Source organism: Micromys minutus, assembly GCF_963924665.1.
Source record: "Micromys minutus genome assembly, chromosome: 19".
Lineage (NCBI taxonomy): Eukaryota > Metazoa > Chordata > Mammalia > Rodentia > Muridae > Micromys > Micromys minutus.
In genome coordinates, this window is record NC_137954.1 from 2,709,246 (window position 1) to 2,735,901 (window position 26,656).

Below are 26,656 nucleotides of genomic sequence, written 5' to 3' on the forward strand. Positions count from 1 at the left end.
GATCCATTTGGCAGAGTTTAAAACCTTAATATTCTTGAAATGTTTTAGGTGCATCAAGCCGAATGATAAAAAGGCAGCTCACGTTTTCAATGAGAGCCTTGTATGCCATCAGATCAGGTACCTGGGTCTTTTGGAGAACGTTCGAGTGAGACGGGCAGGCTATGCCTTCAGGCAGGCCTATGAACCTTGCCTGGAGAGATACAAAATGCTTTGCAAACAAACGTGGCCGCACTGGAAGGGACCAGCAAGGTAAGGACCTCCCTGGCTGCTGCAGCCATCAGCTTTGAAAAGCACCCAGTGGTACTGTAGTTTTGACTTTGATTTGTTTTGTGCCTGTATGTAAAGTTGGGTACCTGCTTTCAGTTAGGAAATCACTGCAGAGAATCCTCACCTTGCTAGGGAGGTGCCGGTTTTCTTTGGCATTGGAATGGAACATAAGGAATCTGCACTTGGAACTTGAATGACTGTAAATGTCTGAGATTTACACGTGGTGAACTGATGGGCAGTATGTGAGCTTTGTAGAATGGGAGGGTAAGGTCAAGGTCTTCCCTGTGGCTCTTATGCGCCTCAGCCCATCCAGAGACTTGAGAGGCAGCTGGGATTCAGTATCAGCATGATGCTTGTCAAGCTGGACTGGAGAAGGCGGCTTGGCCATGAGTCTTTCCTGATCCCCATAGTCCAGAGCAGAATACCAGGCACTGCAAGCCTTCCCTTCAGAGATTTCTTGCTGCCTGTGAGTTGTCCATATGCAGAGAACTTGTGTGCTAGAGAACAGCTGTTACAGGAGAGAAATCAGGCCTGTGAGAAATCTCCACTCTCAGGAGTCAGGATTGCTGTTTGGAGGTGTGGGGTGCTATAGAAGTCTGAATACTGCAGGAGGGCCGGCATGCCTGCTTCATGGGTGAGGCAGGCACTTGGGGACGTGATGTGCACGTGTGGACCCAGCCGCTCATGGGAGATGCAGCCTGAGCTATGGAGTGTAGTCTGATGTCTAATGCAGACCTAGGGTATTCTTTCTGTGCACCATTAATTTCTAAGATACTGTCCTAAATATGCCTCAACAGGGAACATTGTTTATTCCCTGTCTGGTAGGCAGTTCACATTTGTCGGAACCAGATAGTTTTAGAAACTGATGTTGAAAGCAAGGTCAAGGCCTTGTTCCTGCCACATGAAGCCCATGTTCTGTAGCATCTCATTGGTCTGGCACTTAGCACTGTTTTGGGCTGTCCTCAGCCTCAGCAGAATGAAAGGAATATTAAATGTTTCAAGAGAAGGGCTGAGGAGATGGCTCAGTGGTAAAGAGCTTCAATATCTGCATGGCAGGTCACAGCATCTGTAATTCGTGTTACAGGGCACCCAGTACCCTCATCTGATCTGCACAGGCACCGAGCATACAAGTGGCGCACACGCGAGCACACGCGTGCACACACGCACACACATGTCATTCCTGGCCCCACTGATCGTTAATTGACTTGTTTTGTATTGGTAATAAAATCGAGAAATACCTTTATTATTGTATTGTTCTGAACCTAGATTTGCTTTTATAGTGTTTACTGATTTGGGTTGGTTTGGAGAAGCAAATCTTAAATCCTTTGGTAGAAAGATCTCCAGACAAGTAGTTACTCTAAACAATGGATCAGTAGGTAATTGCTGCATGGCCCGACCAACCACCTAAGTTTGATTCCAGGGACCCGCCTGGAGGAAGGAGACTCAGTCCTTCTTCCTACAAGTTGTCCCTGACCTATGCACACGCACACATACCCCTAACATTTTTTAATGTAGCTTATTTGTGTGTTAATGAGAATATGACATGACTTGACTTGATATCGGGTCAAGTTGTTTTTGTAACTCAGGAAAACATTGTTTGGGTTTTGTTTGCTCTTTCAGGTCTGGCGTGGAGGTGCTGTTTAATGAGCTAGAGATCCCTGTGGAAGAGTACTCCTTCGGCAGGTCCAAGATATTCATCCGAAACCCCAGGACAGTATGTAACCTTTCTCTGAACTTAAAATCCCACGCATGGGGCCTAGTGTCTGAGGCGCCACCATCAAGGCCATATTCTTTATCTGACTGGAGTGTCTTAGAGCTGGAACAAGTCAGAAATGATGTTCATACATCACCAAAGCCGTCTGATAAAATTACAGCTCCATTGTGTAATTGGAGGGAAACAGTTTTCAAAGTGTATCAAGTTCATGGACCTCCTTGGAGTCTCTGGGAGTCTGTGTAAACCAGGTGGGCATGAAGTAGAACTAACATCACAAATGATTTAGTGATAGTGAACTTTCAGAGAGTCTCTTCGCTGAGGGAGCACATGCGTCTCTGGCCCCCTGTGGACCGAGTAGGTGGTTTCCTAGCTGAGCATCATTTACTTGAGAACCTGGACTCCAGGATGAACTGGATCTTCTATAAATCCATCAGTGTTTTCCTCCTGCACCAGGGATTTATGGCACACGCCATTCAAGTAGCTGATTTCAACATCCTGCAAACGCTTCCCATGTACGCTTGGAGGACATCAGCTAAGTCTGGCTGTTGTTTTCTTATTAGTTATTCCAGTTAGAAGACCTAAGGAAGCAACGGCTGGAGGACCTGGCCACTCTCATCCAGAAGATTTATCGAGGATGGAAATGCCGTACACATTTTCTGCTTATGAAGAGGAGCCAGGTTGTGATTGCCGCCTGGTACAGGAGATACGCGGTAAGTCTGTCATTACAACCTGAGGCCAACTCCCAGTATTCTCCTTGTGCTTACTGTCTTTGTGACCTTTACATAGCTAAAATTGCCCAGCAACCTCTGGAATGGGAGGAAATGTCATCGGTTAAAGAGACCGTGTCACCGTTTCACGGCTGGCTGCATACACTGAAGACAGGGGACTTACCAGAAATCTCTTTTAGTACAGCTATGCTTTTGGCTAAAGGACTGGATTTTCGCTAGTCCTCAGATATCCAGCCCTACCCTGGAGAACGAGCCAATAAGAAACGATATTTGCTTAGTTGATATAGAGCCTCTTTTTGGGAATATGTCCGTTGGTTGACCGGACTGCTTTGTTGGAGGCATCGCACAGGTCTGAGAAGGAAGGATTTGCCTCCTCCGACATTGTGTACATTTATTTAGATTGTGTTCTTGCAAAGGAATTGCAGTGATAAGAAAGCACAGCGTTCCAATGTTTTCATCCAATGCTTCTCCCGAGAAGTTAAGGAAAGGTTTTAAACCTGCAGTCAGGTCCTATTTAGTGCATTCTTCCCTTTGCTTCTGAGATGACATTTTCCCATAAGACAAAAGTAAGGTAAAGTCTACAGGTTTATGAAATACATAATAGCAATGCCAAATTTGGGGAGCCAGTAATATATTTAAATGATAAAGCTTGAAGTGTGCTTGGCCTTTTAGTGGGGTCTTTAGCTGCTTGTTCCAATTAGGAAGATGACAGCCACAGTCTAAGTCTTAGAGTGACTGCACTTGAGGGGCAGATTTGTTCTTGTCTGTTCAGCTAAGACCCAGCAGACTGTACTATTTCTGTGGTGGCTGTGGGCTTTCTGAGCACATAGCAGTGCGTTCTTAACCTTGCACATCCAGAGGCTCTATTCTGTTTGCCTGAGGAAGGGAGGACCAACACACAACCTGTCTTCAAGAAAGACTTCATCACTGCTTACTGTGGAGTCATTAAGAAAATCCAAGCTTGAACCGGTTCTGAGTTAACCTGTCTTAAATTCTACAGCTTTGAAGTACCCACTGCACACATAGAGTAGCAAAGTGGATGCAAAGCGCTTCCTGACTTGATAAAGTTCACCGTTAGCGAGGGAAAAATCGGTATCTGTGTGGTTAGAGTTACTGTTGCTGTGATCGACACATCACCAAAGCAACCTGGGTGGGAAGGGTTTACTAAGCATTCCAAGTTCATCATGGAAGGGAGTCAGGACAGGAACTCACACGGGGCAGGACCTTAGAGGCAGGATCTGATGCAGAGGCCACGGAAGGGTGCTGCTCACTGGTTTGCTCTCCTTGGCTTGCTCAGCTTTTGTGGAGGGATATTTCAAGCCTACACTGCCTACCTCCTTCCACCACTTCTGATGATCCAGGTGAAGCCTAGGCCTGGGCCAGAGAAAAGGAGCCAACAATTATGCTCCACGGTGAGAGGTTAGCAACCCGACTTTCGTGTTTGTGAAATTCGGGCATGGAGCTTGTTGAGCCAAAGCATAGTTGAGTGCCTTTCCCAGTGTGGACACACCCGTCCTCGGGGGCGAGGGCGGAGTTAGGCCCACGCATCCTCCGGCTTCTTGCTTACACTTCGTTTTAGTCGATGGGGGCTTACTGAAAATTACCGTGGTGTCCCAACTCGAAGTAGAGTAAGAACAGCAGATCTAAATGTAGCCTGAAGGTTCGGGGTAGGCTGGCCCAGTAAGATGCGTGAAAAGTGACGCCAGGAAGAGACTGTTCTCAAAACGTAGGTGCAGAGCAGGGTGGTCACTCAGAAGGCTCAGCTGAGGGTGGGTAGTGAGGGCAGTGCTGCCTCGCAGCGTGACACGGACAGCTGGTAAGAGTGTAAGTTCCGCGTTCTTCATGCAGGCCGCAGACTTACTGTAATGATGTTGGACTGTCTGACCCTTCGGTTTCTAGGATTGTGGATGATCAGGCATCCACCGCTCAGAGTGCGCAGATCCCTTTCTTTGGCCTTGTAATGTCTACCTTTTAGCTATGCAGACTCAACTATTCATAGCTTCCCTTCATCCTGCAGCAACGAAAGCGGTATCAGCAGATAAAGAGCTCAGCCCTGGTGATTCAGTCCTACATCCGGGGCTGGAAGGTGAGTTTCAGTGAGTGTGCCTTATGTATGTGGGAGCTGGGGTTCTTCATGAAGGGTGATGTCTTCAGGCTCCACCTGTTCTGTAAACAGCCTCGTGGGAAGAGTAAATATTATGGGGCCAATCAGGGAACCCTGGTGACCATGTCTTGGTTGCTTCCTTCTAATCTGCTTTATTTTTTTTTTCCAGCCTTTGTTCTCTAAGCAGGATGTCCCTGAAATAACACTGTATACAACCTCAGTATTCTCATGCCTAGTGGTTTTAGGGAAGCTATTGTCCACAGAGCTGTCTCACAGCCGCTGACTGAGCCCCGTGGGTTTTAGCCACACATCTTTCCAGTGACGACCCCCTGTAGCCACCTCACAGTGACTGAAGGCTCTTGGCTCCCATAGGAGGAAAGGGGGTAGTCACAGTTGCCACACTGGTTCCAGATCCTTCCAGCTAAAGCTTGGTTCAAGGGTCAGTGAACTGTGGGCCACAGGCAAACTTCAACCTGTGTTCTGGCTTATACACCCTGCAAGCCAAGATTTTTGTTTTTTTAATTTTGAACCACTGTAAACAAAAAGCAGAAAAGAGTTCAAAGTATGTGAAAAGAATATGAGCTGTGTGTTTTAATATCCAAACATGAAGACATGACCATGTTCATTCATTGTAGACTCTTGGTTCATAATAGTGGAGTCTGGTAGTTGTGATATTTACTCGTCTTTTCCTGATTCCTCTCTCATTGATACACAAACACACACTCGAGCACTCATACACACACACTCACACACTCTTACACACACTCACATTCACACACTCACTCTCACACATATACACACACTCACATAGACACTAACACACATAAACATACACACACACTCACATACATACACACTCTCACACACACATACACACACAGTCACACTCACACACAACATAGATACACACTCACATACACACTCTCTCCCACACATACACACACACTCACATAGACACTCACACACATAAACATACACACACACATATATACACACTCATACACACACAGTCACACTCACTCACACACACATACATACACACTCTCTCCCACACATACACACACACACTCAATACACACTCTCACATATACACACACACTCATATACATACTCTCTCACACACATACACACACACGGTCACACTCACTCACACACACATACTCACATAGACACACACACATACACACTCTCTCCCACACATACACACACACACACTCACATACACACTCTCTCACACACATACTCACACACACACACACACACTTACATACACACTCTCTCCCACACATACACACACTCACATAGACACTCACCACATATATATACACACACACACTCACATATACACACTCTCACACACACTCACATATACACACAGTCACACTCACACTCACACACATACTCACATAGACACACACACTCATACACGCATACATACACACACACTCACATACACACTCTCTCACACACACTCACATACACACACGGGGGTGGGGGGGTGGGAACTGGGTACATGGGACGATTTCTCTACCGTAGGCTCGAAAAATCCTGCGGGAGCTGAAGCATCAGAAGCGCTGTAAGGAGGCAGCCACCACCATCGCGGCATACTGGCATGGCACCCAGGTATGCCAGAGGCCCTGAGGAGGGTAGCTGGGTTGGGAGCAGAGCCGAAGACCCTCAGACTCACTGGCTTGAGCTCCTGAGCACATTTGCCTCTTGCTCTTTGCAGCGTCCGGTGTGGGTGGCGGCACATGCTTTTGCGTTTAGCATCGTTGGTGACTGGTGTCTCCTCCTCTGTCTCCGTTGGGAAGCAGCAGCCTTTCCTGCCTTAACTCTTTCTGTAACCCCTTTTCAAACGCACCACAGGCGCGAAGGGAGCTGAGACGGCTGAAGGAGGAGGCTAGGCGTAAGCACGCTATTGCTGTTATTTGGGCTTACTGGCTTGGATCGAAGGTACTTCATGCACATATCCTATCGCTGAGCCCGGGGATTCTGCAGGGCCAGCCCTGATCGCTAGCACAGGGACGAATGGCTGCCGCCGGCAGTCACTTCAGTGCATGATCACGCGGCTAAATCAATAAAACTGTGGATGCTGGACAGAAATAAGACCATGGAAGCTTTAGCATGCACAAAGCAAAAAACTAACCTCACTAATAAGGCTCTAGCAGAGTTTTTGTTCTTTTTAGTTCTCTAAAGTAACTCGCATGGTGAGTGCCCACCGTCTCCCACTGTTGGAAGCTGGCCAGATTTTAGGGATACTGGTATGCAGGGGGGCATGTGAAGAATGTATTGGGGTTCAAATCAGTTTGTATGGTGCAATGACAAATTAGTGCCAGTAGCGCATGCTTTACAAGAATTAATCCTTGAATGAAATTGCATTTCGGGCTGGATGTGGCATCTGTTGGTTACTGTGAGCCAAACGGTGTCACGTGTGCAGGGAGGACTCATCCATGATTTCACGGAAATCTGTGGTGTATGAAGCCAGCCATACTTGCCAGGGAAGAATCCCAGGAATTTCAGCATTGCTGTTTGTTTTCAGAAACAAAGGCCCCCTGGAACTCACTGACCCAGGCAGACTCTGGGCTCTGTGAGCATTTCACACACCCCACAAGGGGTTTTTCTGACTTAGAAAAATCAAAAGTCGTCTTTTCTTAAACTGTGTATTCCAGTTAGAAACACAGAACTCCAGGGAACCGTGTCATTTGACTAATGCCTGCCGCATCAGCGTGTGAGCCCATCCTGTGAGAAGAGGCCAGCCTTGTGGGCTCCATAGAAAGGCTCCCGAAGACTGACCGAAATTGTTCATCTGTGTTATTTCCATAGTCTGTAAAAACCAGCCTAGCACCTTAGCCGCTTTAGGACAGTGTCCCAGCCGTCATGGTCCTGTTGTCAGGTCTCCAGGGAGTTCTCCCGGCCTCTGTAATGGAAGGTGCAGTTAGTGCCTGCATCTCTGTCTGGTGCCTGGGATTGGTTCCCTGAGGCGTCTTTGGCCTGTCATCGGGGATCCTGGTCAGAATGTGCTTGTTCTGGGCAGTGTGAGGGCTTGATCCCAGGGCCGCCTGAACTAGGCAAGCAGTCTGCCACCCAGCTGGCTTTGCCAGAGCGCAATTCGGTTTCCCATGCTGCTTCTGGCTCAGGCCGGCTCAGGCCGGAAAGGACTTCCGCATTCCTCCTAGTTTTACTTTTTTGCTTGAGCCTCACACACACAGCCTCTACTTTTTGCAGTTTTCAAAATTGTTGTTCACAGTTTTTTTTTTTTTTTTTAATTCATCCAAATGAAGATCAGAGAGCTTCATAGCAAAGTCAAGTCTAGAGCGGCCATATCTTAAGGGCTCTGAGGAAATGTGGCGAAAGAGCTGCAGAGGGAGTAGGGACAAGGGCGAACGAGAGGAAAGGGAGTGAGGAGGCGATGCTCTTGGGTACCACACAGTTGCCCTTGCCCAGAAGTGATTCTCCACACACTGAAATACAGGCCGCATCGGATCCCTGGGTGGAAAGCAATGTCCCCTGTTTCTCTGCCCTGCTGCAATCCTGCTTCTGTTTGGTGGGGGGTCTTTTTTCTGGTCATTGTGCGGTCTGCATTGGGCTGTCTCTTACTTACTATCTAAAACGTTCTAGGCACGAAGGGAACTGAAACGCTTGAAGGAGGAGGCTAGGCGTAAGCACGCAGTTGCTGTCATTTGGGCTTACTGGCTTGGACTGAAGGTACTTTCTCCATGACTTCTGCCCTGGTGAACATAAAGCCTCTCACCTACTAACCCGAGAAAACTGGCGGTGCTTTCTGCTGTCTGCAGTCTTATGAGATGTCGTCTTGACTAATCATGTTTCATGTTAAGGGGGAAAAAAGCCAAAAATGCAACCACACGCTAATTTTCTCATTTTAATGTGATTTTAATCTCTTTAAATAGTGAGTATAATACAGGATATTTTATCTAAGACATGTCTTCTTAGTTTTATTTTACCTGTTTATGGGCTTTTAAATCAAGAGGCAAAGTGCAGTTCTTGAGTTGGAAGCTGATCTTTCATCCTCAGTGGCCTGCGTCAGGGTGGCAGGCTTTGTTTCCATCTGTTTGTGCTGTCCCACTGAGGGCTAGAGAGTGGAGCTTTCTTCCAAGTTACCATTGGCTTCGCACAGATCAGAGTGAATGAGATAACAGAGATCCTGAAGTTCAAAGAGCTGTAAGGTCCAAAGACCATGTGATAAAGGCAGGTGCTGGGTTCAGGAAGAAAAAGTGCACACAGGTAAATAAGGAAATTTGGCTGCAAGCACTGAAAACCTTCAGGCAATAGAAGGGTTGGTTTGGTCTTTCTGTTTAGTAACTAATCCATACAGGGAGACATCTCATCACCCTTGGAAATTCTTTCCATAGTGTTCCTCCGTAATACTCTGATTTAGTCCAGTAACTAACTCTACTCCAGATATTACAAATGGGCTAAGGAGTCATTGATTCTGCCTCTTAGCAGCCTTCAGAATATTGCTCTCAATAATCTCCATTGCCCCCTGAAAGTTCCTCCTAAAAAAACGTTTAGTTAATCGTCCTTTGATTATTCTGAGTATTCATGAGATAATGCAGAAGTAACTTCAATATGCACTTAACAAGTGTTCTACCTGACAAATTCTGAATACAGTTTTTTACATACTCTTTTCAGAAACCAAGCCAAAACGAAACATTTCCTGTCTTATATATGTCTTAATTTCACATCATAGTTTGTGTAAGCGCAAGGAAGCGGGCGGTCTCGAACTCAGATTCTTGTTCCCCATCCTGATCTCTGCCTTTCTGTATACCTTTAAACCATGCTTGCACTGGGAGTGTGCAGTAGCAGCAGACAAAGTGGATGTTGTTTCTACAGAATTAACTGGGCTGTTCTGTCAGCCTCCCCTCCCCCAACTTTGGTCTCTAATGAGACAGAAGCATCTCATTATGCTTCCATTATTATTATTAATATTATTATGAAAAAGATTAAACTTTTTTTGAAGTTTAAGATTATAATAAATTTGTTCTTTTCATCATGGAAACGGGTCATGCTGATGTGAGCAGTGCTTTTCTCCTTTGAAATGATTTTTGCTTGCATCAGTAAGTACCACTGGGCCCTTTCAGGATTCCTAGTGCCCAGGAAGGTCCCCATCATGTGAAGAGTGCTCCCCTTTATCCGGGGAGCAGCCATCTGTACTGTGGAATATCAGAAAATGTGCTGACAGAGCCCAGACACAACAAGGTTCGGCTGCATAGCATAGCTTCTGCAGTGCCTTAAGGGTGCTCCCAAGTAACACCCCCCCTTAGCTCTCCTTCTATGTGCCCCTTGACCCTTATAAACCCGAAGTCTGAAATGCTTATAAATCCAGCAATCCCATGGCTGAAAGAAAAATGGCAGCTAGAGCATGGATTTAAAGGAAGGACTACCTATATATTGTATATATCCAAATGTAAACTTTAGGTATTCTGTGTGTTCAGTGTGGAACCTGCTGATCTCTTCATCACAAGCCATGCTGCTCACAGTCCATAGCAATGGGGGGGGGGTCAGTATTTCCTGCCCACAGTCCATAGCAATGGGGGTCACTATTCCCTGCCCACAGTCCATAGCAATGGGGGTCAGTATTCCCTGCCCACAGTCCATAGCAATGGGGGTCACTTCCCTGCTCACAGTCCATAGCAATGGGGGTCACTATTCCCTGCTCACAGTCCATAGCAATGGGGGTCACTATTCCCTGCCCACAGTCTATAGCAATGGGGGGTCACTATTCCCTGCTCACAGTCCATAGCAATGGGGGGGTCACTATTCCCTGCTCATGGTCCATAGCAATGGGGGGGTCACTATTCCCTGCTCACGGTCCATAGCAATGGGGGTCACTATTCCCTGCCCACAGTCCATAGCAATGGGGGTCACTATTCCCTGCCCACAGTCCATAGCAATGGGGGTCACTATTCCCTGCTCACAGTCCATAGCAATGGGGGGTCAGTATTCCCTACCCACAGTCCATAGCAATGGGGGTCACTATTTCTGGAGCTTAGAACATCTCAAGAGAAGCCTGCAACCTAAATTGTGTGTGAAGTCATGAATTTAAAAACACATGTATAAAATGTTTAACTGCAGACTAAATCTGGCTCATAGGTTTCTATTTCACAGACTCCCATTGTATATGTATGTTAAGCATATGTATTTAAGCCCAGAGAAACAGGAAGCTGGAGGGAAAGGATGTAAAACATGGAGATACAGATAGGCTGATTTCTAATTCCAATTCATAAGTAGGTGATGATAAATATCTTTTATGTCCCCTTGAGCTTCAGTATTTAACTGTATCGCTCATTTATTCTATAAACACCTTACTTAGTTATTAAACATTAATATTTGAAGTAGATTATGACAGTTTGGGGAAGGTTTATATTGAAGATATCAGGATGTCTTAAGTGCTATGAGAATAAGTTTGATGTGGTCTAACGGAGTTAATGATCACCTAAAGGCCTCTATGTTTGTTATTTTTAGCTGCATTCATGTCTGTTGTGCGCTAGTAAAATTTTGCGTTTGTAGGCAGGATTTTTGGAAATTTCAACATATGTCTTTAGATAATCTGCTGAAAAGCATCTGAAGGAGTAACTACCTTATATAATGTTTTACAAAACATGCTCCAGTTTATGACAAGTTTGCAGGTCTTCCTGTCAAGGGTTTCAGGCCAACATGAAGCTGCAAAGGAACCAATAGGATTTAATGTATCAGTTCACTCTTAGGAACCAGTGGATTTAATGTATCAGTTCACTCTTAGGAACCAGAGGGATTTAATGTATCAGTTCACTCTTAGGAACCAGTGGGATTCAATGTATCAGTTCACTCTTAGGAACCAGTGGGATTCAATGTATCAGTTCACTCTTAGGAACCAGTGGGATTTAATGTATCAGTTCACTCTTAGGAACCAGTGGGATTCAATGTATCAGTTCACTCTTAGGAACCAGTGGATTTTAATGTATCAGTTCACTCTTAGGAACCAGTGGGATTTAATGTATCAGTTCACTCTTAGGAACCAGTGGGATTTAATGTATCAGTTCACCCTTGTAATTGCCACTGTCTGAGTGTGCAGCTGTCAGTCTTCTCCATGCAGAAAGGACATTTGTAACTTTGTAACTATGCATGCTCTCTGTACTTGGGTTTGTAAAGAGATGTGTCATTATAAGCATCTACCAGCCTTGTTCTAACCCTCGCTCTGCTTCCTTTTAAAGGTGCGCAGGGAATACAGGAAATTTTTTAGAGCAAATGCGGGGAAGAAAATCTATGAGTTTACGCTTCAAAGGATTGTAAGTAGATACGACGTAGGTGGCTAATTAGCATCATTAGGCTAACCACATAATAGTACCAACTCAACAAAATAGGACTTTTTAAAACCCACATAACTCATAGCTTTAAAAGGATTTTAGTAGTTTTTTGTGCCATCTCTGAGTCCAAATAGAACTTTGTGAGAACTGCTAGGGGTCTATGTTGATAAGGTGCTTATTTTATTTGACATAGAGAACTGGGAAGGTGAGATGAGCAAAGGCAGGTTCCTGCCCTGATAAACTGCTGTAAGCTCTGTCTGGAGGGTGTTACTGAGAGCAAGGCATCAGGTAGCAACCATGGCTGCCCTCTGGGGTAGAGATGGATTGTAGCCAGCCAGGATGCCCGCTTATTTATAACACTAATGAGTAACTTCTGTGGTTCTCCTTTGGACATGTAAGATTTTTTTCATAGTAAGGCTTTTCCAGTCAGTGCCTGGTCCACCTTAGACCCTTTGACATCTGATAGAGTTTCGTCCCAGTAAACCACATCATACATTGATCTATGCCAAGAGTGCATTTACCGAACCTAATCGACTGAGCTTCACAGTTTAGCCACATGGTCAGTCCTGGTGGTTTGGCCAGCTGAGCCCTGTGCTCGCCTGCCCTGCACTCACCGATGCTCGCAGACATCAGAGTGCCACGTGTGGTTTCTACCCCAGTACACATTGCTCTCCCGCCATCATAGATTCGGAAATCCCCAAGTTGAAAACATCTCAAGTTAGGGACCATTTGTGTCGTGTAGTGTAGCTCGTCCCAAACTTTCTATGACAACAAATGTGACTTCAGAGAATGGCCACTATCCATATGTAGCTGACATACCAGTGTGACTGAGGGACTTGCTGTTGGCTTAATTAGCGTTCACTAAAATGAAAGTGTGCATAGCTATGCCCTGTGAGCGGCTCCCTGTTGAACAGAGCAGCTCTACTGAGGTGTAGGGCTAAGCTGTGTTTGCGGGAGTAATTGTATCTGTAGTCATCTTTCCTGTTAACCGTTTGCTGGCACACACATTCCCTAGAAGGTATGAAAGAGTTCAGTAGAGTTACCAAGGGAGATATACTATTTTATTGACTAAAACCGATCAATTTTTTTAAAGACTGGTCATCTAGATATATGCTAGAATATGCATCGCACCGTCTTCCTGGTGTGTTTCCCTCATCCAGTGTTTTTCTCTCAACCCCAATACAGGTGCAAAAATACTTGTTGGAAATGAAAACTAAAATGCCTTCCTTGTCACCAATAGATAAAAATTGGCCATCGAGACCTTACCTATTCTTGGATTCAACTCACAAGGAGCTAAAAAGGATCTTCCACCTGTGGAGGGTAAACTATTCGAGGGTTCACTGCTATATAAAGTCAGATCTTAATACATCTGTCACCGTGACAAGGGTCTTGTGCGCTCTGCCCTGACGGAGCCTTGTGCTGTACTTGGCTTTCTGTGAAAGTCCCTGTGGCAATGCCTGTGCCAGCCGCTCCTGATGCAGTTGGCTAGATTTTCTTTTAACTTCCAGGTGGTTCAGGTAGTTGGTGTTGGGGGCAGGTCTCTTGTTTCCTTCTCTGTCTGAAGGAACTTTGCGGGAGATAGAAATTGTTATTTTGAAGATCTGCAGATGAGGTAGTTAAATCCTACCGATTAGAATGCATTTACCCTATGAGAGTTATTAAACACATATACCAGGACATGTGCTAACCTACACACTTCAGGCCAGAAAGTGAGCATTGCGGGCCTTCAAGGACAAAACATCCCCTAATTTAGGGGACGCTGAAAAATCTGTTGTATCTTGCCTTCTAGTACTATGAGGTTCTTATGGGAACAGGCTTTGGAGCATGTGGGTCTGAGGGAACTCAGGAGCAGTGGGGGACAGATACCATTGCTGACCAACCTTCCTACAGCAGTGAACCTCGGCGTTGCCTCTTCTTGTGGCAAAACTTTCTTTGAATAACTTAGTCATGCTATGGAATGTTGAGTCCATGTGGTTATTGATGTTACAAATCAGTATTAGGCAGGCCTGTGGGTGTGACGAGAGGCTGTGTATTCCAGGCAGCTCTCTCCTGTAAGAGTGACATTATTGCTAATCAGCATGATTCACGGATTCCAAGTTCGGCCTCTCAGTTCCTCAGCTTCCCCTGTGAGTCTGACACGGAAGCCATTTACACATAAAGGAAGGAGTTGCTGATGTTGGGCTGGGTGCTGCCCTGTCTCTGCTTACCCTTTCCTCCTGTGGGTAGAAGCTGGGGAGAGATCTGTTCACTCCTGAAGGGAGCCTTATCATTGAGAAAGACACCCAGGATACCTTCATTTCTTCCTAGAGTAATTTCAGCTACCCCACCAGCTGTCCAAGTCCTTGAAAAATCTGTCTCTGCTCAGCCCTGTTCTCCTGCACTTTGTCCTCAGAGTCAGAGCTGAGGAGTCCCAGGTCTGTGTTGGTTTTTTAGGCTGGAGAGATGGCTCAGCAGTTAAGAGCACTGGCTACTCTTCCAGAGAACTCAGGTTCAATTCCCAGCACCCACAAAGTAGCTCACAACTGCCTGTAAATCCAGTTCCATGGGATCCAACACCCTCACACATACCAGCAGGCAAACACCAATCAATGCACGTAAAATAAATTTAAAAAAGGGGGGGGGCATTGGTTTTTGACTGTCCACAACATAGCCGTAGATCATAAAGTCAGTTTATTAGAGAACACTGTCGTACGTCTGTGCTTGTTTGTTTGTGAGACAGGGTCTCAGGCAGGCCTTGAATTCCTAGTGTATTTGTCTCAGCCTCTAAAGTGCTAGGATCGGGTGTCTCCAGATGTGTCCAGACACTGTCAGCATCTAAAAATGAGAATAGTAGGATTAAAAAGTAAGAGTGCACACTTCCAGGTTACAGGGGTGTGCAAATCTGCATGGGGTCGCTGGACTGTGCCACACACTGTTTCCCATGAGTCTGTGTTCATGGCTGACAGCCTCAGGCATGGAGATCCCTAGGGATTTACACTGTAGCAGAATGAGTCTCTTTCCTGGGCACAGGCCACTTGGGCTCTGTTGTATTTTGAGGAACCATCCCAGATTTTGCAATACAAAGTGTTCATCACCTTTCTTTAATGGATTTAATCCCAGAATTTGGGAGGCAGAGGTGGGCAGATTTCTATGAGTTCAAAGCCAGCTGGGGGAATTCCAGGACAACGAGACCCTTTCCTGGTCTCAAAGAACAAGCCAAAAAAGCAAGTGAGAACTTACTTGTGTAAGTGGTTCTTTGTGTATGTGGTTTTTTTTTTCTTATGTCTCGCAGTGTAAAAAATACAGGGACCAATTCACAGACCAGCAGAAACTTGTTTACGAAGAGAAGCTAGAGGCCAGTGAACTCTTCAAAGACAAGAAGGCTTTATATCCTTCTAGGTACGTACAGCTGTGCTTCCTCAGAAACGCCCGTGTTGTGTGAATTGTTTTCTAATGGAGTTTAGTTCTAGTCATGGACAGCTGAACTTAGGTTTGCTGAGTGACTTGAGAAGCCATTGGATGAAAGGGCACCTGACCCCTGGGCGGCAGCCCCCATGGAAGCTGTGACTGTTACAGTTGTTGGTTTTGCTCTTGACCTTAGCCTTAAATCATTTAGTAAGAGGGAGGCCATGCAAAATGGTTGTCCTTGTAGGACCCTGTTTTCAGGGCTCTTTCTGCATCGAACAGCAATCACTGTTGGGTTCTTTCTGCCAATATCAAGTCAGACCAGAAACTCATTTGTAAGGTCAGTTCCTAAGGCAGGCCGTTCATTATTCCTGCTTGTTACATAAGCACGGACTCATGCTGTCCGTAGGTTGCTAAATGGCTGGTCATAACCTCAACAGCCTGTTGTAAAGTTCAGTTCGTTTGGACGCCATGTACTCAAGAAAAGAATAAACACGTTGCAAATTTAGCAAGTCCGGTCCTTGACAAAATATTCAAGTATTACCCCGTATCCTATGTTCATCCGCCCCCCCCCCATTTCTGTTTCATCTGGTCTTTACAAACAAGTAGGTTACTACGTAGTTTCATACCAGTATCTCCAGTCACGTGTAGCCATGCCTAAAGAAACATCTAGAAATAAAAATCATATTTCATGTACATCTATTGTTTCTGTTTGTGTACATATTTGAAAGCTCTCTGTTTAAAGGGATTAAATGAACAGAGTTACCTACAATGATTAAATCCAAAATCATCTAATGTGCCTACTATGTGTGGACTAAGCCAATGGGAAAGCTGTGTGCTTTCTTCAGCAGTGGATCTTTATACATCCTTAAATTAGACAGCAGGCTTCTTTTTTTTTTTTTTTTAACATCATTTTTTCCTTTCTTTTCTTTCTTTTTTTAAAATTATTTTTATTAGATATTCTCTGTATTTACAATTCAGGTGTTATCCCCTTTCCATCAATCCCATCCCCCTCCCTCACCCATTGCCACCATGAAGGTGCTCCCTCTCCCAACCTCCCTCTCCTACCTCAGCATTCCTCTACACTGTGAAAGCAACCCTTTGCTGGACCAAAGTCCTCTCCTCCCATTGATGCCAGACAATGCCATCCTCTGCTGCATATGCACCTGGAGCCATGGGTCTCTCCACGTGTGCTCACTGGTTGGTGTTTTAGTCACTGGGAGCTGTGGTGGGTTTGGTTAGTATTAATGTTGTTCTTCCCATTGGGCTGCAGACCCTTTCGGCTCCTTCAGTCCTTTCTCTAGCTCCTTGTTTTTCCATGTTCAGTCTGATGTTTAGCTGCAAGCATCTTCCTCTGTATCAGTAAGGCTCTGGCAGAGCCTCTGAGGAGGCATCAATATCAGATTCCAAGAGCAGACTTCTTAAATACTTACCATAGAAGACTCCAAAAGTGGGGGGAGGGGCAGGGAGCATGTAGAATCTATCACTGAGGAAACAGACTGAAATTAGGCTCTTAGCACTTTTTATTATTAAAAACATGATTAACTATGAACACAAAAAAAGTTATCCAAATCCTTTCTGAGGAGTTATGTCAGTTTTCAGAGAAGATGGCCCACTCACTTGGCTCGTGGGAGATGGGGAAGAATTTGCCTCCCCATGCTGTGAAGCTAGTGTTGCCTAGGGTGTCCGTGTCTAATGTCCTGGGAGCTGCAAAGAGCTGACCACCAGTAGATTTTTCTTCCCTGGGCCTCTGCTCACACTGCAAGCATTTGAAGTCTTCTGCGCTGTTTCCAGAAAGGAACTCAACAGTGACGCTGGAGATCCCATGGGGCCAGCAATCTTTTTAAGACTGCCCTGAGGGTCTCACAGGGTCTCCAAGGAAATTGCATTTAAATGACCTCCCAGCAGGAGCAAAGGGCTCTGGCTCTGCATTGACGCCTGTCACCTCCAGGCACTTCCTAGTGAGGTGGCCACCAGTCTCCAGAGATTGTGGGAAAATCAAGTACAAGATAGGATTGTTTTTTTTCTATGATTGTTAAGCCCTGTCTGTCCTTCCCAGAAGGTTATTGATTTTCTCCCTCTCTGTAAGAAAATGACGTTTGTCTTTGGAGCAGGTGATGGTAATGATGTTGGCCTTTCTCCCATTGTTTACGTGTGTTGGTGCAGCTGTTAGCTTTCTGTTACAGATAAGAGTGACCTTTTCCTGCACACAAGGCCACATGCTTGACTGCCTGTGGCAGAATGAGGTGGCTTCTCTCCTAATCGGTACATGTGAGATTCTTATATTTTTTTATTTACATTTCGAGTGTTATCCCCTTTCCCGTTTCCCCTCCATAATCCCCTATCCTATCTCCCCTCCTCCTGCTTCTATGGGGGTACCCCCACTCCCTCCCACCTCCCCGTCCTGACATCCCCACACACTGGGACACTGAGCTTTGGCAGCAACCGTTGGTGCCCAACAAGGCCATCCTCTGCTATATGTGCAGCTGGAGTCATGGGCCCATCCATTTCTACTCTGTGGATAGTGGTTTAGTCCCTGGGAGCTCTGATGGTTGGTAATGTTTGTCTTATGGGGTTTCATAATCAATTCTCTTCAAATCTTTTCTCTAACTCCCCCATTGGGGACCCCATTCTCAGTTCTCAATGGTTGGCTGTGAGCATCCACCTCTGTATTTGTCATGATCTGGCAGAGCCTCTCAGACAACTGTATTAGGCTCCTGTCAGCAAGTATTTCCTGGCATCAGCAATATTGTCTGGGTTTGGTGGCTGTATATTGGCTGGATCTCCAGATACAGCAGTCTCTGGATGGCCTTCAATCTTTGCTTCAAACTTTATCTCCATATTTCCTCCCATGAATATTTTTGTTCCCCCTTCTAAGAAGGACTGAAGCATCTGTACTTTGGTCTTCCTTCTTCTTGGGCTTCATGTGGTCTATGAATTGTATCTTGGGTATTCTGAGCTTTTGGGCTAATATCCACTTCTCAGTGAGTGCATACCATGTGTAGTTTTTGTTGTTGTTTAGTTGGTTGGTTGGTTTGGGGTTTATTTGGTTTGGTTGGTTGAGGGTTTGTTTGTTTTGTTTTGTTTTTGTTTTTTTTATGATTGTGTTACCTCACTCAGGATATTTTCTAGTTCCATCCATTTGCCTAAGAATTTCATGAAGTCATTGTTTTTAGTAGCTGAGTAGTACTCCGTTGTGTAAATGTACCACATTTTCTGTCTCCATTCCTCTGTTGAAGGACATCTGGGATCTTTCCAGCTTCTGGCTATTATAAATAAGGCTGCTGTGAACATTGTGGTGCATGTGTCCTTGTTATATGTTGGAGCATCTTTTGGGTATATGCCCAGGAGTAGAATAGCTGGGTCTTCAGGTAGTAAGTACTATGTCCAATTTTGTGAGGAGCCTCTAGACTGATTCTGTGAGAAGATTTTTATCAAAGCCCTATGAACCAACCTCCACTGGCTACTTCAAAATCTATTTGACCTTAAGTTTAAGGCTTCATTTCTAACTTAAGTCTAATACAGCCGCCTGTGCAATGTGTAAAAGTACACTGAAGTGACTTCCATGAAGTTTTTTAGCTATTTCTCGAGATGTCCTGACTTATCTCCTCTGTCATCAGGCGTTTCTGCTTGAAACCACGTCTAAGGTACAAGAATTTTTATTTCCTGTAGTGTTGGGCAACCATTCCAAGGAGCTTACCTGGAAATCAACAAGAACCCAAAATATAAGAAACTCAAAGATGCCATTGAAGAGAAGATCATTATTGCTGAGGTTGTGAACAAAATCAACCGGGCTAATGGGAAGGTAAAAATGCTAACACTCTGTGGCCTCAAAGAGTCCTGCTCTTGTTTCTGAATTAAATGATTTTCGTTTCCCATTCTAGTAGAGTTATCTAGAGGAATCAGCTCCTTACCTTTAAATGTAAATTTCTGCTCTCGGAAGTTCTTACAAATTGAAAACATGAGAGCAGGGGAGATGCCTTTGTGGGTAAAAAACCGATGCTCTGTGAGGATAGAAACCTGAGTTCAAATCAAGAGCCGGGTGTGCAGTGTGGAGGTGGAGATCCAGGGGGCTTGTGGTCTAGCCAGCCTGACAGAAGTTCACTGGCTCCCTCAAGGGAAAATATGGGGAAGATAGAATACACCAGTATCCTCCTCTGACCTTCATGCATGTGCCCTGTGGATGCAGCCTCACACACATTTGTGTGAATGCATCACATACATATATATGAACACATACCTAACACGTTTTAAGAATTCATTATGTGTTTCTCAATTTGACATAGGCATGCTTGCTGAAAGACCACAGAATAAAGTCTGTATTTCTAGAAATGACTAAAGGTTTACACTTACCGGGCCATTTTGGAGTGCTTTGGGTCATTGATCCATACTTTTCTCTCTCTCTTTCTCTCATTTCAGAGTACATCTCGGATTTTCCTCTTAACAAACAATAACCTTCTCCTTGCTGACCAAAAGTCTGGGCAGATCAAGTCCGAGGTCCCCCTGGTGGATGTGACGAAGGTCTCCATGAGTTCACAGAATGACGGTTTCTTTGCAGTCCACCTCAAGGAGGTGAGCTTCACGCAGTGACATGACAGATAGGCTTCACATGTCTGATATCTCAGCTACTGACTAGACGCTCCCACCTCGCTAGGCTGGCTACTCACACTCCTACGGACTTGTAAAGTTTGGCTATGCTCACCCACATCTAAAATCTCAGGCCTTGTTTTTTCAGTAATTAAATTACACTTTTATCAGCTTGCTCACTTACTTGAGTTCTGGAAATAATACATGAAAATGTAGTGATGTTTCAAATTCTGTCTCTTCTGGTGTTTTTTCCGTATGCCAACTTAAAAATATAGTGGTGGCTATAACTATAGTAAAAACTTGTCTACTGTTTTGGTTTTTTTTTTTAACCTACGTTTTCACTAACTTAAATTGAAAGGTTAAGATGTAGGCACTAAATGTATTATTTTGATGGCTGGAGCTATGCTGTTTTTAATTCCTCGTGAATCTCATCTTTAGACTTGCATCTCCTTCATAGGGTTGATAGGAGTTTTATGCACAATGTTCACGAATGCTTAACAGAACGATTGTCACAAAATTGTCAGTACTAAATAAATGTTAGCATCTATGAGTATAGACAGAAAAGACCCGATGGCTTCCTTACCTGAGCCTGTCAGCCCCACTGTGGATCTAAATCAATGGAAACATACCAAATTGTACAACAGCTGTTCTCAGCCCGTGACACAGCTTGGGAGTTTGGTAAACTGCTTCCTTGGCTGTGGCCTAGTTTATTCACTGAAGAATTCTGTCGGATGCAAGTTTCCTAGTGGTTCCTCTGCAGCTGAAGTTAGGGTGCCCTGGGTATTGGTTTGAAATTTTCTTGTTGTTATTTCTAATTTTAAAAAATCGCTCTCTTTTTTTCTCTCTCTTTTTTGCTTGCAGTCATTTATTTTGTGTGTGTTTGTGGGAGTCAGAGGACAAATTGTGGGGGTCAGTTTTCTCCAGGGATTGAACCCCTGGTTGTCAGGCTTTGTGGCGAGTACTTTTACACACTGAACCATCTCACTGGTCCCTGTTGTTACTTTTGAAAACCAAGTCACTGAGTGGTTTCTGAACAGTGTGCTTTGAGAATGAGTTGCGAGTTGGGTCATTGCTCTCAGACTTGGTTGTGCAAACCCACAATCAAAACCACAAAGGAATCCCTTGTGGGTCTGTAGCGGATGCTGCTCTGACCCTCTGACTGACTCTAGGTGCCAGGGGCTTGTATCAGTGCACCAAGTTCGTCCTTGCTGCTCTTCTGGGAGGATGGGCCCCAGTGTCTGAGGTTTTAGGAGGCAAGCCTGCAAGCCTTTCCATCCTCCTAACCCTTATGTTGTCTTCGCAGGGTTCAGAAGCAGCCAGCAAAGGGGACTTCCTCTTCAGCAGTGACCACTTGATTGAAATGGCAACCAAACTGTATCGCACGACTCTAAGCCAAACTAAACAGAAACTCAATATCGAGATTTCCGATGAGTATGTCTACGTGTTGTGTAGCACACTTTTTGGACTTTCAGCTTTACTGTTGCGGTTTGGGTCTCTGTTCTCAGCCAACTGTTCTTAGTAGCAGTGTGTGTTCAGGATTTGTGGCTGATGAAGGATAGACCCTAGGTGACACTGACCAAAGTCAGGTGCTAAGTGCCTTATACTTTAATAGCAAGACAGGTATATAAATATAAATAATTAGCAGGTGACCTGATGTTGGCTTGTAGGAAAGAAAAAGAAAGCAAAGGTAGGGTATTATTTTGACAGAGAGATTGGGGAGACTTCTCAGCTATAAGTTGACTAAGAGAGCAACCCAGACAACAATGTAGGAAGATGCTATACAGGATTCCCAGACAAGAGCAGTCTGTGGCAGAGGGATTGTGGGAGAAGATCCCCGGGGAGAATAGTAGAGCCCAGTTTTACAGAGTTGAGCTCTTGCTGAGAATGATAAAGACTACGAGGGGATTTGAGCACAGCTATGGCCTTACCTATTTTTAAAGGATGGCTTTGGCTACAGTGTGGGCAGTTACCTCTAGTGAGAGGCTAGACTAGAATAGAGGGGCTGTCTGGGGCAAGATGATGCTGCTTAAGATAGGCTGTGAGCAGAAGATAGGAGTAGTCGGGTCCTGGGTGTGATGTGAGGAAAGACAGCAGAGGTGTGAGCAGGTGAGCTCTTAGGGCCCAGCTCTGTCACCGTGTTCTGCATGGACACATACTAAGGAAAGGTTTTATGAGTAGAGTAGCAGGAGTGGTTCTGACTCCGACTGGGAACAACCTTCATTTCACATATAGATGACCGGAGTTATAGAAAAGGCATTTCACACCCACACAGATACCAATGTCCCAAGAAGATTTTATTTTTAAGTTAATTTGCCAAGGCAAGACTATTGACACCTACCTGCTGATACTCCCATGACTCAGGGGTCAGAAGGACAGCAAGAAGGCCATGCTGGCCTTCCTCATCCCTCATCACCTGGACGCAGCAGCCTTAGAGTGCTAGAAAGAAGAGCTAACCCCTAAGTCCGGAGCCTGAGGGCTTTCTGCTCTTGAGTAATTTCCTCGCTGCTATTCTAAAACTGATGCTCTTAAGGAACATTAGTACACTTGGGGAAAAGAATCGTTTGGCAAAACTTGAAAAAAAACAAACCTTCCTTTAATATAGAATGTGTCTGAGCTTCTGAAATCTGGCTCCTTCCCATACTCGCAAGGCTTTGAGGGGACAGTGTATTCGTGTTTCTCAATTGTGGTCAGCCGTAGGGTCCCTCAATTGGCCGTCCCCATCTGGGAGTACCAGTGTGGTTATTTAACCCTGCTCTGCCCATCCAGAGAGTATGTGACATTATAGATGTCACAGGCTTTTAAAAGTGATTTACCATGTGGCCACATGAAAGACGATTATTTGATGCCATTATAATGACCCTTCTCCTGTTGTATTTCCTAATGGTTGGTCTGATGAAAATAGATCCGTGGGTGGAACCCCTCATATCCCCCATGGATTCCTTCCCTAAACGCCCCACGAAGCCCGGAGAAGAGTTTCCAGGCAGTCTCCCATACCCCTGGTGTTCCCAAGCAGGCCTTAGAAACTCCCTCATGGATGGCTCGTCCTATATTCCCAGTCACATTGCCAGATGTGCAGCACATGTGTAATGGACGGCATGCAGTTCAGTGACTGTGCCCTCCTCATAGCCTTTTCAGAAGTGGAAGTAGTTGCTTTAACAAACTGGTTTCTCTGGTCTTTGTGAATGAATTAGCTGAGTCTTACCTACTAATTGATATGGATGTGGAAATGAGAGTTGAAGTCACCGAGAGACTTCACTCTGCCAAAATACCTAGTCCTTAAGCTCCCAAACAGCCAATCCCGTGTGTAAACTGTACTCAAAGATAACTTGCAGAGTGTGAACGCTTTGACGTGATGTCGTGACAGTAACTGACTCCTCCTTTTCTTTTGAAATGCTGCCTTCCATTAACACTGTGAAGTAATAGAGCCATATTCTTGTTGACTGGAGAACTGCTTTTCAAGTTGCTCTTCTAATGAAATGGAAGTAAATAATAGTAGTTAACCTCTCCTCAGTTGTCTTAAAGCTACATCCACATAAAAGACCAAGAACAGTGCGGTTCGTGGTATAAAATACGTTTAACCATAGCTCTTTGCTAAGTGGGTCTGAGTTGTGCCCCATGAACTTGGAGAAAGCATAAGACTTATAAAGTGTTTGGGTCTGTTTTCAATTTGAAAGCTCTTTTTGAGGCACACATGTGCAATTACATACGTAGCCAAGCATGCACATTACCTCACGTCTTTAATCATAGCACCTTGTAACTTTAGGAGTTCAAGGCCGGCCGAATAAACATAGTGAGGCCTAGGCCTCACTATGCATAGTAAGACCTTGTCTCAAAAAGAAAAGAATATACAGATAAATAAATAAATAAATAAATAAATATTATATCGTATTGTATTATATTATATTATACTATAATATACTAGAGACATGTCCCAGATAGAGGAATGTAGAATTATGGTTTTCTTCCCGATGCTTTGAGTTAAAAAGCAAGAACCCATTTGAAAGTTCAGTGCTGTCCTTTTAAAACAGTGAGGGGCCAGAGACCTACCTTAGTCAGAAAAATGCTGACAAGGGCCAACCCCTGAGGACTGAATAGGATGTGGGGTGGAAAGACACCGGTGTAGTGTGTGTGAATAGATTTGTTCATGTGCTTATTTTGTTGAACATTTCATTTGACTCCTTAAAGTTCAGGCCATGTAAAAATGAGGAAAGGCAGATTACAGCCTGTTAGTGTGCGGTTACTTGATGTCCCCACTGAAACGCCAAGTAATTACTGTCACCTTGTCTTACCCTACCGGAACGTGGCAAGCTTCCTTTTTCTGGAGCTAGCTGATGATGCACGGGAGCAAAATACAGTCAGTTCTCGTCAGACATGGGGTGGAAAGGGTTAATGAGTACCTGCTACAGTCAGTGTCTATTATAGAAAGGGAGAGCTAGAGTCACTCTCCCCTTTCCTGACACTTTTGTGTGTGCCTAAGTGTGCTTGGTTCTCTTCTAGGTTCCTGGTACAGTTCAGACAGGACAAAGTATGTGTGAAGTTTATTCAAGGCAACCAGAAGAACGGGAGCGTGCCAACCTGCAAACGAAAGAACAACAGGCTCCTTGAAGTCGCTGTCCCTTAAGTGCGGCCTCCTCTCGGCTCTCACGGACTTGTTTCCTCGGAACAGTGCAATTTTCTTTTGTTTTATTTGGGGCTCACTGTATGTTTGGGAATTGCCAAAGGCTAGCTGAGTCCTTTTGGTAAAATTAAAAGTATTTGACTAATGAGTTTTAATTATCAGAACAGTTAATTCTTCAGTCCATATTCTGTCCTGGGCAGGATTATAGAAAATAACAGTGTCTGTTTCCATGGCATATGTGTTTTCTCCTTAGTTACCTAGACTTGTGTACCGTAAACCCACATATTACCCATAAATCACTAGAACGTGTCAGCATAGGAGGGGGGCTTACAGTCAAGTTATCAGATATTTATTGAATGCCTACGTTTTGCTGGGCACTGTGCTAAACTTATTTGGAGATTGCTATTTTTTAAAGCTGTTGTCTTCTGGCTGGTTTGTGCTGGCGAAGCAACAGCTAAGAAGGTTGAGGAGGCGAATGAGAATGCCGATGAGCGGGCACTGTGGGAGCCTGGTGGTGTGCCATAAGCAGTGCCCTCACTGAGAAGTGGTCCTGCCTGGCAGGGTTGGAGTTAGGTGACTGGGTAAAATGCCTCTAGTTTTGTTTGTGTATATATATAAATCTATTTGAAAAAGAGATGACCAACATTTAGACAAACACATTTATTGGTTCAGATCCCTTCTAAGTACCTTCTGATAGAAAACAAGACATTTTAGAAAAACTAACTGAAGCAGGGCTGTGGAATGAATGCTTTGTTTCTGTTCCAGAGAAGCATGAGTAAGGACCCTAGATGTCCACAGTGTATCCACCCAGTGTCACCTAGATGTCCACAGTGTATCCATCCACCCAGAGTCACCTAGATGTCCACAGTGTATCCACCCAGAGTCACCTAGATGACAACAGTGTATCCACCCAGAGTCACCTAGATGTCCACAGTGTATCCACCCAGAGTCACCTAGATGGCAACTGTGTATCCACCCAGAGTCACCTAGATGTCAACTGTGTATCCACCCAGAGTCACCTAGATGGCAACAGTGTATCCACCCGGAGTCACCTAGATGTCCACAGTGTATTCACCCAGAATCAGTGGCTTTTGAAACTACATGATAAGAAAAGGTTGCGAGCTATTCAGACTGGGAGATCGTCTCTTTGATGTGCAATAAAACATCCAAGATCACTTTTGAAAGTTTTATTTATAATATGCATTTTTTTTATGAGAGAGCTGATTGGTATCAGGTGTGTATTTTAGTCAAAGATCAAAATTAAGTTAGAATTAGTGTTCAGGGCTTTTTGTTTTTTCTTCAAAATTTACAATAAGGATTCATTTTGGAAACCACATTTTAAACTCTGGAATTAAATTGTTTCTTATTTGGGAGGATAATATATATGCATTGGGATTATGTTAAAAAATAAAATTGTTCTAATTTGGTGCCATTTGCTGGATCGCAACTGTATTTTTGTATCTCAAGCTATTTTCATATGTTAGTATCAAAGTAATGTGTCACAGAAAGGTTTCCATTCTGATATTCTATGGTCTCTGTGTTAACAGATTTCCACTAATCTTTTTGTACCAGTATCAGTCAATGAAAAACTTCTCTGGGGATTTTCTTTTGATTTTTGTACTTAAAAAAAAAAAGTTCTGATAAATTCTCAGTAGTCTTTGTGTTTATTGGTGCAGGAAGAGGATATAGTATTTTTCTATAGTTCCTAAAGGTGATAAATTCTTAATTCCTGCTGTAGGTAAATGGAAACTTAGGACTAATCACTGATATTTTGAAAGCATATACTTAAAATTAACTAAATATACTTACAACATTCAAAACCCTGGTCAGTCCATTTGCCAAACTACCGTCTGCTCAGTTTCTGCCTCCAAAAGTTATTAGCCTTTTGGTTGCTTCTGTGCTGTGTGATGTGTTTGCTTCAAAGGAGAGTGTGTCTTTCTGTCTCTTACT

General features: G+C 44.4%; 1 protein-coding gene across 3 annotated transcripts in view; it reads left to right on the forward strand.

Annotated features, from left to right (window-relative positions):
• Positions 1–26,342, forward strand: part of MYO1B (myosin IB) — a 155,424-nt gene extending 129,082 nt beyond the window's left edge. The window contains exons 18-31 of one of the 3 annotated variants that reach the window (XM_080933416.1): positions 49–249; positions 1,888–1,981; positions 2,542–2,691; positions 4,727–4,795; positions 6,350–6,436; positions 6,680–6,766; positions 8,432–8,518; positions 12,025–12,099; positions 13,303–13,437; positions 15,389–15,495; positions 19,174–19,306; positions 19,921–20,073; positions 21,392–21,519; positions 24,586–26,342. In XM_080933416.1, the coding sequence (XP_080789542.1) occupies positions 49–249; positions 1,888–1,981; positions 2,542–2,691; positions 4,727–4,795; positions 6,350–6,436; positions 6,680–6,766; positions 8,432–8,518; positions 12,025–12,099; positions 13,303–13,437; positions 15,389–15,495; positions 19,174–19,306; positions 19,921–20,073; positions 21,392–21,519; positions 24,586–24,709 (1,630 nt within the window). In that variant the 3' untranslated portion in view covers positions 24,710–26,342. The remainder of the gene's footprint in view (positions 1–48; positions 250–1,887; positions 1,982–2,541; positions 2,692–4,726; positions 4,796–6,349; positions 6,437–6,679; positions 6,767–8,431; positions 8,519–12,024; positions 12,100–13,302; positions 13,438–15,388; positions 15,496–19,173; positions 19,307–19,920; positions 20,074–21,391; positions 21,520–24,585) is intronic. The other 2 variants (XM_080933417.1, XM_080933418.1) reach the window with 2 other exon arrangements.
• The last annotated feature ends 314 nt before the right edge of the window (positions 26,343–26,656 follow it).